This window comes from Camellia sinensis, chromosome 8, assembly GCF_055761805.1.
Source record: "Camellia sinensis isolate YWXY chromosome 8, ASM5576180v1, whole genome shotgun sequence".
NCBI lineage: Eukaryota > Viridiplantae > Streptophyta > Magnoliopsida > Ericales > Theaceae > Camellia > Camellia sinensis.
Window position 1 is genome coordinate 191,313,872 of NC_138968.1, and position 17,296 is coordinate 191,331,167.

Genomic DNA, 17,296 nt, shown 5'->3' on the forward strand with positions numbered 1-17,296 from the left:
TAATTTTATTCATTTAGGATTAATTCAAGTAGGAATAAATCCATTAACTCAACATGGTAAAAATACTTATGTTTTATTATGTTTAAGAGATGCCCGATTTATTAATTATAATGCAAGTGTAATGGGTATGATGGAATCCAGCCTCCATAAAGGTCCTGTCCATTTTAATTGTTTTCCTAATTTTACATTAAGTTTACGTGATCCTCACATATTAAAAGGTTTAACATTGAATATTCAACTATTTGGAGAATTTACTAATATGTTAGAAAGTGTACATAACATTGCTTTAATTTACAGAATCTATTATAAATATATTAAAACGAATTTAAATGTTCAAGCTTTAACCAATATTACTGTTCCAAAAATGATTCAATGGAAAGATATCAATTTTCCTGATGATTGGGTTACTGTTAATGAAAATTATTCCCAAAATCAACAATCTTCTGATAGTCAAGATATTCAACATATTCAACAATTTACTGATGGATCTGTCCATATTAGATTTAATAAAACTTACAGTCAATCTACTAAACATAGTACATCTAGTTTACCTACAGAAACTGATGAAGATGAAATTTTTAATACCTCGTTATTCACTAGAAAATACATAAAACTTCACCTTAATGAATCCACCTCCAAATCTCATCATAATAAAATGAAAAGAATAGATAATTCATCTACCTCTCAAATTAGTAAACCCGTTTACTCTACCCACGCACATCTTCAAGAAGAAGATACTGTTTCTCAAGATTCATCTACTTAAACAGATTTCGAAGTTGTTCCTCCTATTAATTCACAATTATTAACTCTTCATAAACTTTTTACTCTAGATCTTAATAGGCTTCATACTGAATTTAAATCTAATGCAAATAAGTTAAAACGACAAAATTACAGAAATACTTATGATACAACACAATAATCTAAAATTACCAAAATCTGGTATAAATTTATGATAGAACATAATATTGAAATTAAATTTTTTAATTAATTAGAAAATTACTACCAAAACATAAATGTAATTACAAAAATCAAATGGAAAACTTCTTCCAATGTTGTTGTCTCCGCTAGTCATCCTCCTTTAGAGAAAATACTTATTGAACATAAAGGCACTGTTGCCTCAGCTTCTCCATTCAAACTCTCTGGTGATGAATCCTCTGAAGTTAAAAAAGGATGACAACTCCTTTTATTTCCTACCATAAATTACATGTCATCCATTACCGATTACTCATTCACCAAACTGCTCACCATATTGCTTGCCTCAAGTTAGCCAAAAAATCCACTAAACGTGCTCAATTTATTCGTTTTCATACAATTCATAGTCTCTGTCATTCACTTGCTCACTACATTAACTGTGCTGATTATCATTTAAGCAAGCTCGATATCCTCAGTGGATGCTAATTTTAGTCTATCTATTTTATTCACAGATGTCTGCCCAGAGACCCTTGAGACCTTCTAGCAAGGCTCTTGTTCCTTCTAGTCAACTAGTTCCTCCTTTGGACCTAGTCACCAGATACCATCCTACTGAATTAGTTAACCGTTACCAAGTCCTTGGTAATATTCCTAAACCTACATATACCTCTGTATTAGCCACTGATCCATTTGTGTCTTCATCTCTGTTAGTTACGCCTTACCTTCCTAACCCTATTAAACCTGCTCGTTCTGATTATGTTCAATCTCATACCACTAATCTCTTTTTCAAATAACCCAGTCACAAAAATAATCAGACTGTTCTTAACCTAGATAAATCATATTTTCTTCCTGGATGACATTTTGTTCCTCTTCATCCAGAAAAATCAATTACCTATTACAAAGACATCCTGTTTAATCATCAGTCCATTGTTATTAAACCCATTTATGATCGGACTTACACTAGTAAGATTGTGTACCATTCATTGTACATTTACAATATTGTCTCTCTGAATGAATGAGGTCCTCCTTTCCAACTCCGTGATTTACCTGGTCATACAATACAATATAGTTATTATGATTATATTGATGCCTGATTCAAAGTTCTCCTGTATCAAAATGAGTCAAACAGTCACTTTTGGTTCCTCCAATTTGATCATAAATTTAAGTCAGAATTCCCCACTTGGTTTTGTCGCTGGTGGACTCAATATGAGGCTATTAATGATATCTTCCCCTCCATGATGATTGAACAAGTCAATTATTTTTCTACTGTTTTCCCGTTTAGTCCACAACAAAAGAAATTTCCTACACTGCTCATTTGTATATCCAAATACAAAGTCCTGTGGATATTTAAATGGCAATATGGTATTTCTGATGATTTAATTTTTCGCCGACACTCTGTTAAATGGTAAGATAATTTCAAAATTCCACGCATCATTGAACAAGTTCAAACTGAGTTTCCAGTCAACTTCCATGCTCCTAGTCCTGCCATGATTAAAGCTCAGCAGAACCCAACTGCTTCAATAACACAAGAAAGCCAACTTCCTCCAGTCAACCTTGGAAGCCCAACTTCTAATTCTTCCAAGCCCAAGTCAGCAAAGCCCACGTCTGATCAATCCAAATCCAAATCCAAAGTAAAATCATCATCATCTCACGCTAAGCCCAAAGTCAAATCCAAGTCATCCGAAGATGAGCTTCTGCAGATAGCCCGTTTACTTATGGCCCAAGCCAAGTCACAATCTGATGAAGACAGTTCAGAAGAAGGTTCAAATGGTACACACTCTTCTTCCGGTTCAACTAACTAGGATCCTTATGGGTCCCAGTTCCAAGATATTCCAAGATGCTCAGGCCTATATGCTTAATTCAGTCATTGGATTCTATATATCTATAATTATCAGTTTCAATCAATACTCTTCTTTTGAGAAAAGCTGCTGATATATATATCTATATTGATTTCCCTATTCACATGCCTTCAATGAATGCTCAGGCCTTTTACTGTTCACTATTCATCAAAAAGTCAACATTACTATTCATCATTCATCATAATGCTTCCAACCGACAAATTCAGAACAATAAAAGGCAACCATCACTTTTTGTCACTCATTGAAAGTTGCAACTGGCTCCCATGTGCCTCTTTCAGTTAGTAAACCTCACAAGGCTCACAATAAACCCCTTATGTCTATAAAAGAGCCTCTTCAGTCAAGAATAAGGCAGAGTTAGAAAAAAATTCGAGTGCTCATTCCTCAAGAAAAATAGCTATCCCTGTGATGTTATATTTTTCAAATTAGCTTTCAAGAACTGTTTGCTTCATTCCAGTAAACAATTATAAGTTTTATGTAAGTTTTATTTCAGTAAACAATACTTTACTTATTATTATTTAGTTTATTTAGTGTTGCTTCCTACTTCCGTCTCTTTTGATATCAAAGCTAAGTTGTTGATAAGTGCTTATTGTTGAATTATTATCTCTGCTTAACCTTCTCATTTGATTTTTTTCAATTAAATTCCAGTTTCCTTATTCTTGCTTAACCCACCTTTCGTCCCAATCTAGAGTAAGTCCTTAGGATTAGGCAGTTGTAGGATATAGGGGTTCCCGGAAAGGGTATGAGTGAATACACCGTATGAGGAAACATGATAAGTTATAATTGAATTTTGGAATTAGATTTAATTTTATAAAATCATAGTGAGTCGATTATTCAGAAGTAATTCTTCAGTTAGCTCCAGATCTACAACTCTTGCTCCTATACCTAGTTCAGAGTTGGTATTAAATGAAGAAGAACATGAATATCAAGATATTAAAATTGATTTAGGTTGGAATATCCCTAAAGTAAAAACTAAAGAAATTCATAAAACTAGTTTTTTATAGTCTACTTTTAATGTTGATTTACAAGTCAAAACTGTTGAACAAATTTATGCTTTAAGTAAACCACAAGAAAATTGTCAATTATTAACTAAAGTTGCTATCCGAAAACAACTTATTTAGTATATAAATAATGTATTTATATATAAATAATAATATAAATACAATTTTTTATATATTAAATAATAAAAATAATATTAAAAAAATTATCCAGCCGAGCTTAGCTCGAATTTCACTAAAATTAACGAGCCAAGCCGAGCCGAGTTGTAGCCCAGTTCCTCATCGAGCCGAGCTCGAGCTCGATAAGCAAACGAGTCGAGCTCGAACTCAGCAAAACTCGGCTCTGCTCGATTCGATTCGTTTGCAGCCCTATTCACACTTATTTAATAAATACTACTCATTAATTTAAATCTATTAACACTTATACAAAATAAATTAATAATTTTTTATTAAAATCATAATTTATAATTTATTTTAGCTACTACACCAAATCAAACGGACGGAAATATTGCGGGACACCTTTTTTAGTTGGAGAATTGTGACAATGCTTGTGACTTTTTCTTCTTTCTTTTTTTTTCAACGTATATATCTTACTTTAATCCTTCTTAAAATAGTTTTTCAAAATTTGAAACAATAATGAAACTACACTATATGTCTTGAATTGGAAAGAGTTAAAATAGTTTGATTTTTTAATTTTTTGACTAATTTAGTCTGTATTTTTTAATCTCATTTGATTTTTATTTTTGATTTTTTTGACTTTTGTGAGAGAAAAAATATAATAATTATGATTTAAATGTGACATTTTGTTTTATTGACTTATATAGTTAATTTTATATTTTATATTTTTTTAGCTAAAAAGTCAAAATCAAACATATCTATAATTCCATATATAATTTTATTGATTACATTAGAAGAAATTAGTTGTAAAAGTCCCTTCAAAAGCTTTTGGGGGATATTTGGTGGTAATTGTTATTGCTTTTAGCTCCCAAAGTTTTTTAATCCTCAATTATTTCAACAGGCTATGTGATTAAATCCATTTTTATCATCATGAAAACAAATAAAATAAAATCTTTATCACCATAAATATAAAATAAAATAAATAAATAAACAAATAAAGTTTTACACTTTGGCCCAATTGAGAAAAGTATAATGGTCCATTTATGAGAAACACCACTGGGCCATATCCTTAAAAGACTAATTTGGAGTATTGTACATTTTCAAAGGGGAGTAGTTGAGGATCATTTGTACACTGACACCTTCAACATACTTGAAATTAAAGAGCAAGTGACCCTCCCATAATTAGGGATTGTTTGGAATGATCTAAATAAGTATATTTTTTGACTTTTTATGAAATATGAGTTGGGTTTGAAGTGATGTATTAGAGAGGTGATGTGACTTAAATAGGATAGTGACTTTTTGATTTTTTGTCTTTTTCAAGACATGCCAAACTTAACCTTAGTCTATGATTTTTATTTATTTATTTATTTATTTTTGGAGGGGGGACTTTGGAATAAGTCGTAGGACTTTATAAGCCTGTGTTTGGCAAGTGGATTTGTAGGTTTTTTTGGCTATTTTAGCCACAAAAAATAAAATAGGCTATTTTAGCCATAACAAACAAAACATCACATCCAACCCATAATCATTATATTATTCTTTCACAAAAAAACTCAAAAAAGTCAAAAAGCCAAAAAGCCCTTTCCAAACCAAACTTTTAAGCCCAAGCTAAAATAGCCCAAAAAAGCTAAAAAGCCAAAAAGCCAACCCACTTCCTAAACGAAGGCTAAAAAAGATGGGAGTTTTTAAGTCCAGCCCAAAAATTATTGTTCGGTATTTTATTTAATTTGAACTTTTTATTTTCATTTATAATCGTTTAAATCTCAATTTTACACTCTATTATAACCACTACCTCTTCTGCATTCAACAATCATTGGCACATCTACAACTACTCCGCTAACTCTTTTAAGAATAATGCTTGGGAGCACTAATTAGTGCTCCCACTAATTAGGTGGCAGTGAGTTCCGTCATTAATGATGTGATATTTTGGTCTTGGAATTGTATTTTTTTTTTTTATACTTTTTTAATGCATTAGTGCTATTAGTGGTGATATTTTAGTGGGATGAATCATTGTTGTTAAATCCCTCTCTTGCTACCGCCTAACTTGTATTCCTTCTGACTCTCATTTTTCTATAACTCATTGATAGTTATTTAATTGAATTATATTTGTTTGAGAAAAAAAAAAAAAAGAATTATGTTCAAAATTATACAATCCATCTATTTTTTTTTAATTTTAAAAATAAACAAATTTTATTAAAAAAAGATAGGCATAGGATTCATCATTTTATGTTGTCTCTCCATAATTTTTTGATTAAATAGTTGTTTATAATTTTGTTTGATATAAGTTGTTTAGTTTTTACAATTAAAAATATTATTTTTAAGTAAATTAAAATTATTTATACAATTCTTATTCATATTTATACAACTCTTATGAAGATTAATGTTTTAGTAATAAATTATGAAAAATAAAATTTAGGCTTCGGAAGTCAAAAGTTGGGCTTTTTTTGGTTAAAATAGTCTTAAAAAATAAAATAAGTTTTTTAACCTAATAAGACAAAATATCACATTCAACCTATAATCATTACATTTTTGCTCTCACAAAAAAGTTTAAAAAGCCAAAAACCCTTTCTAAACCAGGCTTTTTTTTACCCTAAACTAAAATAGTCAAAAAATTCAAAAAGCCAATCTACTTCCCAAACAAACCCTTGTTCGTATTAAAATTTAGGCCTTATTTGTCATCTCTTAAAAAAGTCAAAAAGTTAAAAAGTCACTCCTATTTAAGTCACATCATCTTATTTAAGTCATATTATCTCTCTACCACATCACTTCAAACCCAACTCATATTTTAAAAAAGTCAAAAAGTTAAAAAGTCACTCCTATTTAAGTCACATCATCTTATTTAAGTCATATTATCTCTCTACCACATCACTTCAAACCCAACTCATATTTTATAAAAAGTCAAAAAATACACTTATTTAGAACATCTCAAACAACCCCTTAATATGGCTCACCAATAATTTTTGTAACAAAATAAGACTTAATTATATTTTTATCAATAAAAACCTAACCAAATATTCTGTATTATAAAAAAAATTAAAAAATAAAAATTTAAATATATTACAAATATATATTTATGAGATTTGTTTAAAATATGAATGACTCTTTATAATAATAATAATTTGTTATGTAATTAAAAATTTGAAAGAGTGAGATTTATTTTCAAAATTATAAAAAAAAATTCTATGGGTTCGTTTGGTTTGTATTTTTGAAAAATTTTTGAGGAATTTTTTCTACAAATAAATTTTTAAAAGTAATCAAACCAAACAAATTTTTTCAAAAAAATTTCTCAAAACTTGTAAACCAAACAAGTTTTCCAAACAAATCTCTCTCTCACACACATCAAATCAATCACTTTTTCCAAAACTCTCTCTCAAAATAATTTTTCAAAACATCTTTTTGAAAAAAACCAAACTAAACAACTTTTCGTACTTTTTATCTCTAAAACACATCTCTCAAACACAAACAAAACATATCATATATTTTTACCAAATGACGTATGAGTAATTATATTTATAAAAAATATATATATATATATATATATAAACAGTTAGAATAAAATAAAATAAAATAAAATAAAATAAAATGCTATTCACAATCTATCTACTTTTAGAAAAATGCTTGGGAGCACTAATTAGTGGTCCCACTAATTAGGTGGCAGTGGGTCCCGCCATTAATGATGTGATGTTTTAATTTTGGAGTTGTATATTTTTTTAATGCATTAATGCTATTAGTGGTAATATTTTTAGTGGGATGAATCATTGTTGCTACTTTTATGCTCTAATAATGTGAAAAAAGGAAAATAAAATGGGATAATCTATATACTACACAAACACCAAGACTTCCGACAAGGTTCAACACCTTCATAAATTCGGCAAGATTTTTTTATTCTTCACATTCTTCCTTCTTATCCTTTGCTTACATTTCACCAGTGATTCCTCGAAAGCGCCTCGATTCACGATTGTAGTGATTGTTTATGCGATCGTATTGTTTTACAAAACAATCGCCTCGATTCACGAACTCGATCGTCGACAAAAATTCGGATTTGAGCTCTACTGATTCTACAGAAATCGGTTTGACTTTGGACTAAAAGGCAAGAAAGAAACTGACCCATATCACTCCTTTAAACCCTTTTTCTTTATCTTTTGTGCTTTTCACTTCTCTGTTCATTTAATGTGCTTTTTTTTTTTTTTTTTTTTTTTCTTTTAGGTTGATTCAAGTTTAAATCTTGTTTGTTTTTGGGAATCCGTGAGATCTAAGCTACTGTTTTTGCTTTCTTTGCCCTTAGATTCCGGTGGTAGTAGTGTTTTCATGAGTAAAAGTTTGTTGCTTTATCAGAATCTGTTCATATATTGATGTAATTGTTCGTGGGTTTTGCCTATTTTTAAAACTTGGGTTTTGCTTGTTTCTGGGATTTGGGGTAGTTCAGCCGACAGGTATCTTTTCGTTTTTTTTTTTTGCCATTTTGCAAATTATACATGTACCTTAGCTCAAGCAAGGTTTTTGGATTCGTGGTTGGTTCTTATGCTGTGTTTTAAGTTCAGAGAACCATAAATCCACAATTTTGCCTTCTGGGTTTTGAAAATTGTCTTAATTCCACCTATTTCTAGGGTGTTTGGATTTGTGAATTGGTAAGTTGGTGAGAGTTTTAAGTTCCTAGATTCTAAATTTGGCATCAATTTTGTTCTTAGGATTTAATTGGATAGAATGGGCGTCTATTCTATCTAGGGGTTTGATTAGGGTTTTCTTTTAACTTCGCAGTTGTTGGATTTTGAGTTCAAAGAAATACTGAAGTTCTCAATTTAGCTTTGAATTTGAGTTTTGTTGAAAGCACAAATCCCCTTTTCGTTAAGCCGATATCTCTTAAAGTATTTGTTTTGAAAGGACTGGGAGTTTTTTTTTTTAGTTATATTGTAAGATTTTGATTTAATAATTGGTTTTTCTTGTTGGCTTCAAGCTCTGGGGTTTTGAGTTGAATTAATTTGCTTTTGTTTTCCAGGTTTAATTTCTGGTTGGTTTCATGGATTCCCCTCAATCTGTGGTGTCTCCATTCAAGGGCTCCTCTGTTTTTCCTGAGCCTGAGAAGCAGAATGCTGATCCTGTCACTCGGAATCCCGGTTGCTTGTCCCGGAAAATTGAGCTTCAAATCAAGGAAGCCATTGGTGTTCTTGATGTTTACATACATCAAGCCAGGGACATCCATAACATCTGCATATACCAAAAGCAAGATGTTTATGCTAAGATTTGCCTTACTAGTGATCCGGAAAATGCAGTCTCCACTCAGATCATCAATGGCGGTGGGAAGAATCCGGTCTTCAACGAGAAACTCCGACTCGATGTTCGGACAATAGGTTCCTTTCTCAAATGTGAGATATGGATGTTGAGCAGGGTGAGGAATTATCTTGAGGACCAATTGCTAGGGTTTGCTTTGGTGCCTCTGTCTGAAGTTGTCATCAAGAATGGGAAGTTAGAAAAGGAGTTCTCTCTCTCCTCAACTGATCTCTTCCATTCCCCAGCAGGGTTTGTTCAATTGTCTCTCTCTTATACCGGAGCGTCACCGGAAGTGATGGCACTGCCAGCTTCCACAGCTCAAAACACGGTTCTCCAGGACTCGGAAGTAACTGAGTCAAGTGAGTTTGACCAGATTGAGTTCCCAGATCCAAAGATTGTGAATGAGAATCAACTGATGGTTTCAGAGTATTTTACCAATTTGGATTCCCAGAGTTCTGAGAGCTTTGTCTCTTCAGATCCTGAAAATCAACCTAGTTCAGAAATTGGTGTACATGTTGTTGAAAGCTTCTCAACTGGCACTGTTGAGCCAATCCAGCTTCCAAAGCATCATGACTCGCCCCCTAGCAGTGTGTTGACTAACGGGTCTCCATCTGAATCGCTTCCTGCAAGTTCTCAGTCCTGTGTCACGCCCGGAGCTTCTAATTCTCCAAATCAAGAATCATTTTTGCCTCCAAAGAATAATCTGAAGGATAAAAGAGAGTATGTCGGAGATGCTGAAAGTAAAGCCTCAGGCGGGGTGGCAGTTAATGCATTTTCCAAGCCCGTTGCTACAGTTAACATTGAACCAAAGCAAGAAGTGGTGCAACAGGACATAGTGGACATGTACATGAAAAGCATGCAGCAATTTACCGAGTCATTGGCTAAGATGAAGCTTCCAATGGACATTGAGAGTGGGCCTACCAGTTCTGAAAGTTCAAGTTCTGATCAGAAATTACCAGCATCAAAGAACACCAGCTCCCGTGTGTTTTATGGGAGTAGGGCTTTCTTCTGAGCTTTTGTTTCACCAGTCAGAAGAGGAAACACAGGTGACTTTAGGAATTAGAATCAAGACTAATGCCCGTGCTAATTAATGTCAATAATGTAGTATGTAATGTGGTGCTATCCTATGTATGTTGTAACATTTGGATGTTTAGATGATGGAAAACTCAGGACTTGTATGCTTGACAAAATTTGTACTATGACATTTGCTTTTAGTGCATATGGAGTTATATTATGTTTTTTATATATTTTTTGTGGTACTAGCTTTTGATGATGCGAAGATGAGCAATGTAAATTGCTTCCTTTCGTCTGTTGTCTGTGATTGTGTAATCAAGTCTCTGTATACTAATATGCAATTATTGCATGGATGATATTACGGTCCTGCATACAAGATTCATGGCAAAAACTTGGGTTAGGCCAAAACATCCATGATTTTGGTTTTGGCCATCTATAGAGGCTTCAAGATCTCCCAGCTTTCTCCATCTACTTCCTCAGTTACAGGCTTGGTTGTGTCTGATGGTGTAAATTTGTTACATCTTTATGATTTTTGGAAAAAATCTGATTGACAGAAATCGTGATTGATAAGATCTGGTCTTGTAGTTAGCAGAAGATAATTTTTATTGAAAAGAAAAAATTATTGAGGCATTCATAAAATGCGAATGATGTGATTGAATCCCCCTCTTGACCCAACCCACAACAACCAAAAAAGAAAACGAAAAAAAAAAAAAGTAGAAGAAGAAGAAGAAGAAGAAGAGAAAAAGGAAAGAGAGACTTCCCCACCCAATAAACTACTAACACAAATTCAAATTGGTACTTCAATTACTTCGTTTACTCTAGTGTACAAGTGCCTCCTGCAAATCCATGCAATCTGGCCACTGTCCCTGTACCTCACTCTCCATAATCCAAACTTCTCAGCGATTTCTCTTCCAGTCGAACAACTTCGATCCCTTAAAAAATCAATAACCCATTGCTGTGCTGTTCTTTGATCTTGGTGAATGTCCCTTGAGCTTCTGTTTCTGCTTCCCTCAATACGTCCAGCAGCTGCAGCCCCAACAGCGCCAGCTGCAACTGCACCTGCTGCCCCAGTCAGAAGCGAAGAGTCTGCCAGATGTGCAACTTCTTTGCCCAAATCCGGTATCATTTGTCCCATTCCAGCTGCTAAATGAGCTCCTATCTTGAGAGCAAATGTTAGCAGCGTCATGAACTTCTTCATGTACGGAGCCAAGCTCTGCACTGCCACGTTGTTGATTTGCATTAGTTCGCAACCCAACTGATCTTCAACCACGTGCATTTCTTGCCGGTATTCGCACAACATGTGCAGCCTGACTGCATTCATGCCAGAAATCATGGTGGTAACCAATCTTCTCGAGTAGTTCTCTGTCCTGACAAAATAGAACATGTTGGGGACTTTTCTTTCTTCAAGTTGGACATTGTAGTTGACAAGGTAGTTCACTTTGCGATGAAGCTCAATTAGAAGTCTGTGTTCGTAATATCTAAGCCCTTGAATCTCCTGCTTCAAATCTCTGATTTCTTGTTCAATGATCTTCAGTCTCTGCAAAACTTGTTCAACCCCCTTGGCAATTCCTCCAAATGTTGGATCAACTTTTTCTTCACCTGTAGCATGATCTAATTCATCTGGGTCGTTTTCCGGTGGGACTTGCAATTCCACAGCAAGGTTGTGTAGGTCATGATATCTTCGATGCAGTACTTCCCGAAAGTCATCATCTGATAGGAGGTCTCTGGCAAAATCAAAACCAGCGGTTAAAACAGGGTTGCCAGAGTCCGAGACTGAACTCCACGTATGCTGATAATCATACATGCTTTCTGCAGGGACCGAGAGTAGTGCCTCTTTCAATTGTTGCAGAGGCACAAATTGGGTTTTTCTGTATCTCGGAGGTGTTAGATTTCTGACACATTCTGGGCGTAGAATGTTTTCAGTCAACGTGACACCATGGCAGAGGCTCTGTATTGTGGGTATTATAAGCTGATGCAAGAGTCTTAAAGTTTCTGTCAAATTATGGGTGGAGCACGCAAGGACGTCGATGTAGTAACCCAACTGCCCTCCGAGCTCTACTCTGACATGGATACCATTGATATTGATTGAGATGAGGTACTTCTCAAGACTGTAAGTTGCTCCATGTTGGTTCTTTAACCCCATGATTCTGTTGTGGAGATGAACCTGGTTTGCAAATCAATGACCTTGGTCACAACTCAAATATGATTGCTTTAAAATTGTTACTTTTAGTAGTTTTAGTAACATGTCTGGTGGCTTATAAGCCTCTATTGTTAGTTGGTTTGACACGAATGTCCGATACCTTAGTAGTATGAAACTTCCATTAACAAGGTGTGTTTTGTAAGATTTGAATTATACAAATTAAATAGAACACCAATCGAGAGTATGCAACAACAATGATGACAACCAAGGACAATGATACACTATCGTTTTTAAGGACACAAATTTATCAGTGAAGTATCAAAATTCCCATTTAATACTATTGTACTGATATTGCATTCTCATAATTTTAAGATCGTGAAAACTAGTGGTGATTAAGTAACTCCTTAAACTATAATGATGATATACTTTTGCTTCTTACGTGTATAATCAATTTCTAAAAACTGGTAAGAGAAGCACAAGAAACAAATAATGAAAAATAGACAGAATAAAGAAGAAAAATCTTGCCTGTAAGCGGGGAAAGAAGCCTGGTGTGAGAAACATGTGGCTCGAATCATCACACTCTAGATGTCGCCCTGTGTAGACACAGTCGGGCATGTTTAACTGCCATCTCTGTGGCCTCCCCCTACCTTCTTCCAGAATGGAAGGAATCAGCAGGAGTGAATTTGGATCTCTAGGATCTTGTTCGTAACACAGTTCCAATTTCAGCATCATTCTCACAAGATCACTGGCGTCCAAGTTCTCAAAAACCTTCGAACCCATCCCAGGAATCTGGCTCTGCAAACTCCCTTTTAGAATCTTCTCCAACTCTTTTCTGCTTATGAATCCCTTATTTTCTGTCGAGCTTTGCTTTCTAACATCTAATTTTGTTAGTTGACCCAACACTTCACCACAAAACCACTCGCAATCCAAGATTAGAATCCCCAGTTCGTCAAAATATATCACCTCGCCTATATGATGAAGGCAATTAGCAACAGCCCGCCTCCTCATCTCTGCCTTCTCTTTCTTATCGTGTCTTGAGCGAATTCTCAAGGATGGAACTCGAACCTGGCATAGCTCACCAAACTCGTTCCACCTCATTGCTGGCTTGTTGTAGTTCTCCGATCTCCAATCTGATAGAATTTGTGTCAGATCATTGCAAATCTCATACACTCTAGGAACCCTTTGGAGTACTGTCTTGCTTGTCTTTCGAAGGTGATGAGTGAGCTTACTCACAGATGCTGACGATCTTGCATCGACTGTAAATACTGTTGGGTAGAACTCAACAAAGCCCTGGAATTTATCTCGTAATCTCTGAATTGAGTTTACAGTAGCCTGCAAGTTCTGTGATGGTTGATTGATTTTGTCGGTGTGAGTGAGGACTACAGTTACATTCGGTAGAATGCACTGTTGGACTGCTCTTCTTGAATTGGAAACTATGAACCTAAGCCAATATTGGAGGTCTTCTTCGATCTCAGTCAGAGTCTTTGGTTCTCTGTTGTTGGGTTTTCTAAACAGACTCGATACGATCAGGAAAAACGATGCACTTCCATGTCCTGGGAACATGAGATCATGGAGGGAATAAAACTCATGCTGACCAGCGAGGTTCCATATTGAAATCTTTGTGTCTTCGTCTTTGAAAGTTTTTATCTTCATTCCTACTGTTTTAACAGCTTGCTCTACTGGGTTCACTAGGGTTCTTACTTGATCAATGTAGTGCAGCTTTGAGGAATTGAAGTTCTGGGATATGGAGTTGCATAACGTAGTTTTACCTGCACGTGAAATGAAAAGACTGATGAGTTCCAATACTGAATTCTGTGTTCTAAAGGATGATAAACAAAGATCAGTTTCACTACCAATTCAGAACTTACCAGCATATTCTTGCCCGCAGAAGAAGACTCGGCAGCTCTTGGGCACCACCATTGGCATGTCCTTGAGCAAATCTGTTTCTGTTTCTGGTTCTGTCCTTCCATTCTGACCCAATTTCTGATAAATCCCATCTGTTTTCCCTGAAGTCTGCAGCGGCGTTCTTGCAAGATCAAGGTCCTCAAGCCAAGGATTGATCTGTATTGCCTCCATTATGGCCTGCAACACCAACTCACCGTTCACTCCTTTGCAGCCTTGTAACGACAGGCACCTTAAAGTGGCGTTCCTCTCCAAACTCCTCAAGATTTTGACAATATCTTCGGGCCTCAAACTTTCATCATCGTATATCCCCAACCGTGTCACGCTCTGGTTGGTCGTCAGCATCTGTAGGATCGCTGCAAGACCATCCCTTCCTATCTTAGTTCTTCCCCCTCCAAAAGTTACTGACTTTAGTGTTATGTTTGCTTGGCATTGCAGGGTGGAGAACCGGCTCAAGGGGCAGAGTAAATGTTCTACACCAATTCCACTAAACCAGTTTCCATCAAGGTACAAACTTTCCAGGTTCTGATTCTTGAACAGTCCAGCTGCGACATACACGACTCCCTTGTCCTTCAGGCAAGTTTTCGACAGATTCACCTCTTTCAGGGTCCGGTTCTGTTCCAAAACCCACCGGAACTCCTTGGCACACCGTGATTTCAGGCGGACTCCGGTCATGTCGAGCGACTTCACCGTTGAATTCCACCCAAGAGCACAAGCAACCCTGCAAGACCCTGCCACGTCGAGCCGGTATATTCGAAGCGTGTTGTTTTCGGGTACGAATTCAACCACTTTGGAACTTTTTTCGCCGTGTTCACCGCTCCAAACGTGGACTTCCATGTCTCTGTTCCTTGCTAAAACTGCTGAAATCAGTGGGGTTGCTGTTATCGAATATGAATCAAAGATTGTCAACAGCTTCAAAGTCGGATTCACTTCAATCATCTTCGAGAACTCCTCTGCTCCCTTGGACCCAATCGAGTCCTCCCATATCTGCAATTCTTCCAAGCTATTGTTCACCTTAAGTGCTGAAGCAATGAGGGTAGCTCCAGCCGACCCAATCCCGGATTCTGAAAACATGATTTCTTTGACGACTCCATTTCTTCTCAGAATTTCTGATAATTCCGATAAACATTCCACATTAAACTTGTTTTTCTGAAACACAATTTGCTTGATGTTTGTGTTGTTCTCAAGTAAAACCCCAAGATTTTGTAGTTGCTGCCGTTCCCACTTAACCTGGTGAAACTCCAAGTTTCGTAGGGATGATGAGTTGGTGTTCTTGGCTGTTCCTAGAGCTGTGAGGAGGTGAGAGAAGCGTGAATTGCTGTCTTTGGAGATGTTTATGTTCATGGAGTTGTCTGTTTCTTGGTGACAACCCGAATTCGGTTGAGAGAGGTAGAAGGAGATGCTGTGCAGGTTGATGCTTTCGGATTTGATTGCCTGAAGAACCCATTGAAGATCTCTGAGATTCTGGTTTGTTGACATGATTGGTATAGTGAGAACTCTTAGCAGGTTAAGAGAGCTAGCGTGGTTTACACACAGAGAGAAGCAGGAACCATTGTTTCAGAGTAAATTCGGAGGTCAAGAATGAAGATAGTCTGAGGACGGTTTTGAAAAATGGGATCAAATGGTGTTTCTTTGATTAAATGTCATGTGATATGCCATAGAAAAGAACTTCCTTGTTGCTTTTATTTATTTATTTATTTATTATTGGTTTTTCGGTGGAATGACAATATAAACAGGGCATTGAGTTTAGTCTTCTATTAAAATTGTGTTCTCAACTTGTTTTTGAAGGCATTCTTTTTAGCCATCTTGCCGCCAAGTGCTCGATTCCTTTATACCTTTTTTGAGAAAAATGCTTTTCTTTGTTAAATTTTTATGCAATATTTTATATTAAAATGATGTGATAATTATATTTTTATAATTAAAACTAATCAGAAATCTTGATTATATTGTTTATACCCGTCATCAATAATATATCAACAATTCTATAAATATACATGAATATTGATTACAATTATTTTCTTTTCTTCTTTATTCTCTCACAAGGGGTTATGATGTCTGAAAATAAGTGTCTTTATCTTTTATTCTTTTTTCATTATTATTTCATAAGATATCTCCTCCAACAGAACTTGTTCATGATCTAACATGATCTGTGATCATCGGGCTCTCATTTTATCACTTTTAACACTGGAATATATTGAAATGGGTTTGCTTGTTTTGGTCCCATCTGCATTGTAGAAAACTTTTTTCAACTTTTAGGCTGTTAAAAGTTGTACATTTCTCTCTCTCTCTCTCTCTCTCTCTCTCTCTCTCTTGTGTTGTTTTTCTTCTATTCCCACTGAGGAATTGGGGAATCCAATAAAGCAAAAAAAAAAGCCAATTTTGATTGCAGGACAAATTAACCTTCTTTTATGGAAACAATAACATAAATTTTAAATAAACTAACCGTTCGGGAATTTGACTTTTTAGTAATTTTTTAATTTTTTTTTTATAAATTTAAAAAAATTAATGTGTTTAATAATAATTTTTTAGTTGAATAAATAGTTGTAAAAAAAAAAAAAAAAAGAAAAAGAAAAAGAAAAGAGATAGACGGATGTTTATGATGTGATTCTTTACTATTGAAGTTGAATTTTTAGCTTTGTGGAGTGAGTCTCATCGAGTGCACAACATTATCGTGGCTAGAAAAATTTAAAGCATTTAAACTATTGACAAAATGATTCGCCATTTTGATCATGTACATCACTGTAGATGGTTTAAGATGCTTATATATAAGTTGACATTGACCTAATCAAATTTGTGCATGTATAGGACTATGTGATTAGAATGGTGAAGTTTTTGAAGCTAACAAATATCTTTGAGCAAATGAATGCATGTCAAATACACAATGCCCAGTTGCAAATGAATTCAGGATATTCGGTAATTTTATTTAATGGGGGTCCTATGTGGATATCCCTCTAATCTTTCACACTAGTAAAATCATCCAAGCGAGAACAAAAACAAACAAAAAAATAAAATAAAATAAAATAAAAAATCCCAGAGAAAAAGAAGAACGATATCTGGACAACACACGTTACAGTGAATAAAATGAATCAAGAATA

General features: G+C 34.9%; 2 protein-coding genes across 3 annotated transcripts; one reads left to right on the plus strand and one right to left on the minus strand.

The window, feature by feature from the left end:
- Positions 1 to 7,670: 7,670 nt before the first annotated feature.
- On the plus strand, positions 7,671 to 10,390 carry LOC114323600 (uncharacterized). 2 transcript variants are annotated; one of them, XM_028271246.2, is made up of 2 exons: positions 7,671 to 7,967; positions 8,874 to 10,390. In XM_028271246.2, the coding sequence occupies exon 2, from the start codon at positions 8,895 to 8,897 to the stop codon at positions 10,155 to 10,157; it is 1,263 nt and encodes a 420-aa protein (XP_028127047.2). In that variant the 5' UTR covers positions 7,671 to 7,967; positions 8,874 to 8,894; the 3' UTR covers positions 10,158 to 10,390. The 2 variants fall into 2 exon arrangements, with proteins under 2 accessions (XP_028127047.2, XP_028127049.2); XM_028271248.2 differs by lacking the exon at positions 7,671 to 7,967 and adding an exon at positions 7,997 to 8,310.
- A 354-nt stretch (positions 10,391 to 10,744) lies between these two features.
- Positions 10,745 to 16,765, minus strand: TRN1 (tornado 1). Its single transcript, XM_028271238.2, has 3 exons — positions 14,168 to 16,765; positions 12,825 to 14,068; positions 10,745 to 12,323 (listed from the first exon to the last, which is right to left on the minus strand). Exons 1-3 carry the CDS (start codon positions 15,678 to 15,680, stop codon positions 10,947 to 10,949), a joined length of 4,134 nt encoding a protein of 1,377 aa, XP_028127039.2. The 5' UTR covers positions 15,681 to 16,765; the 3' UTR covers positions 10,745 to 10,946.
- Between the last annotated feature and the right edge of the window lie 531 nt (positions 16,766 to 17,296).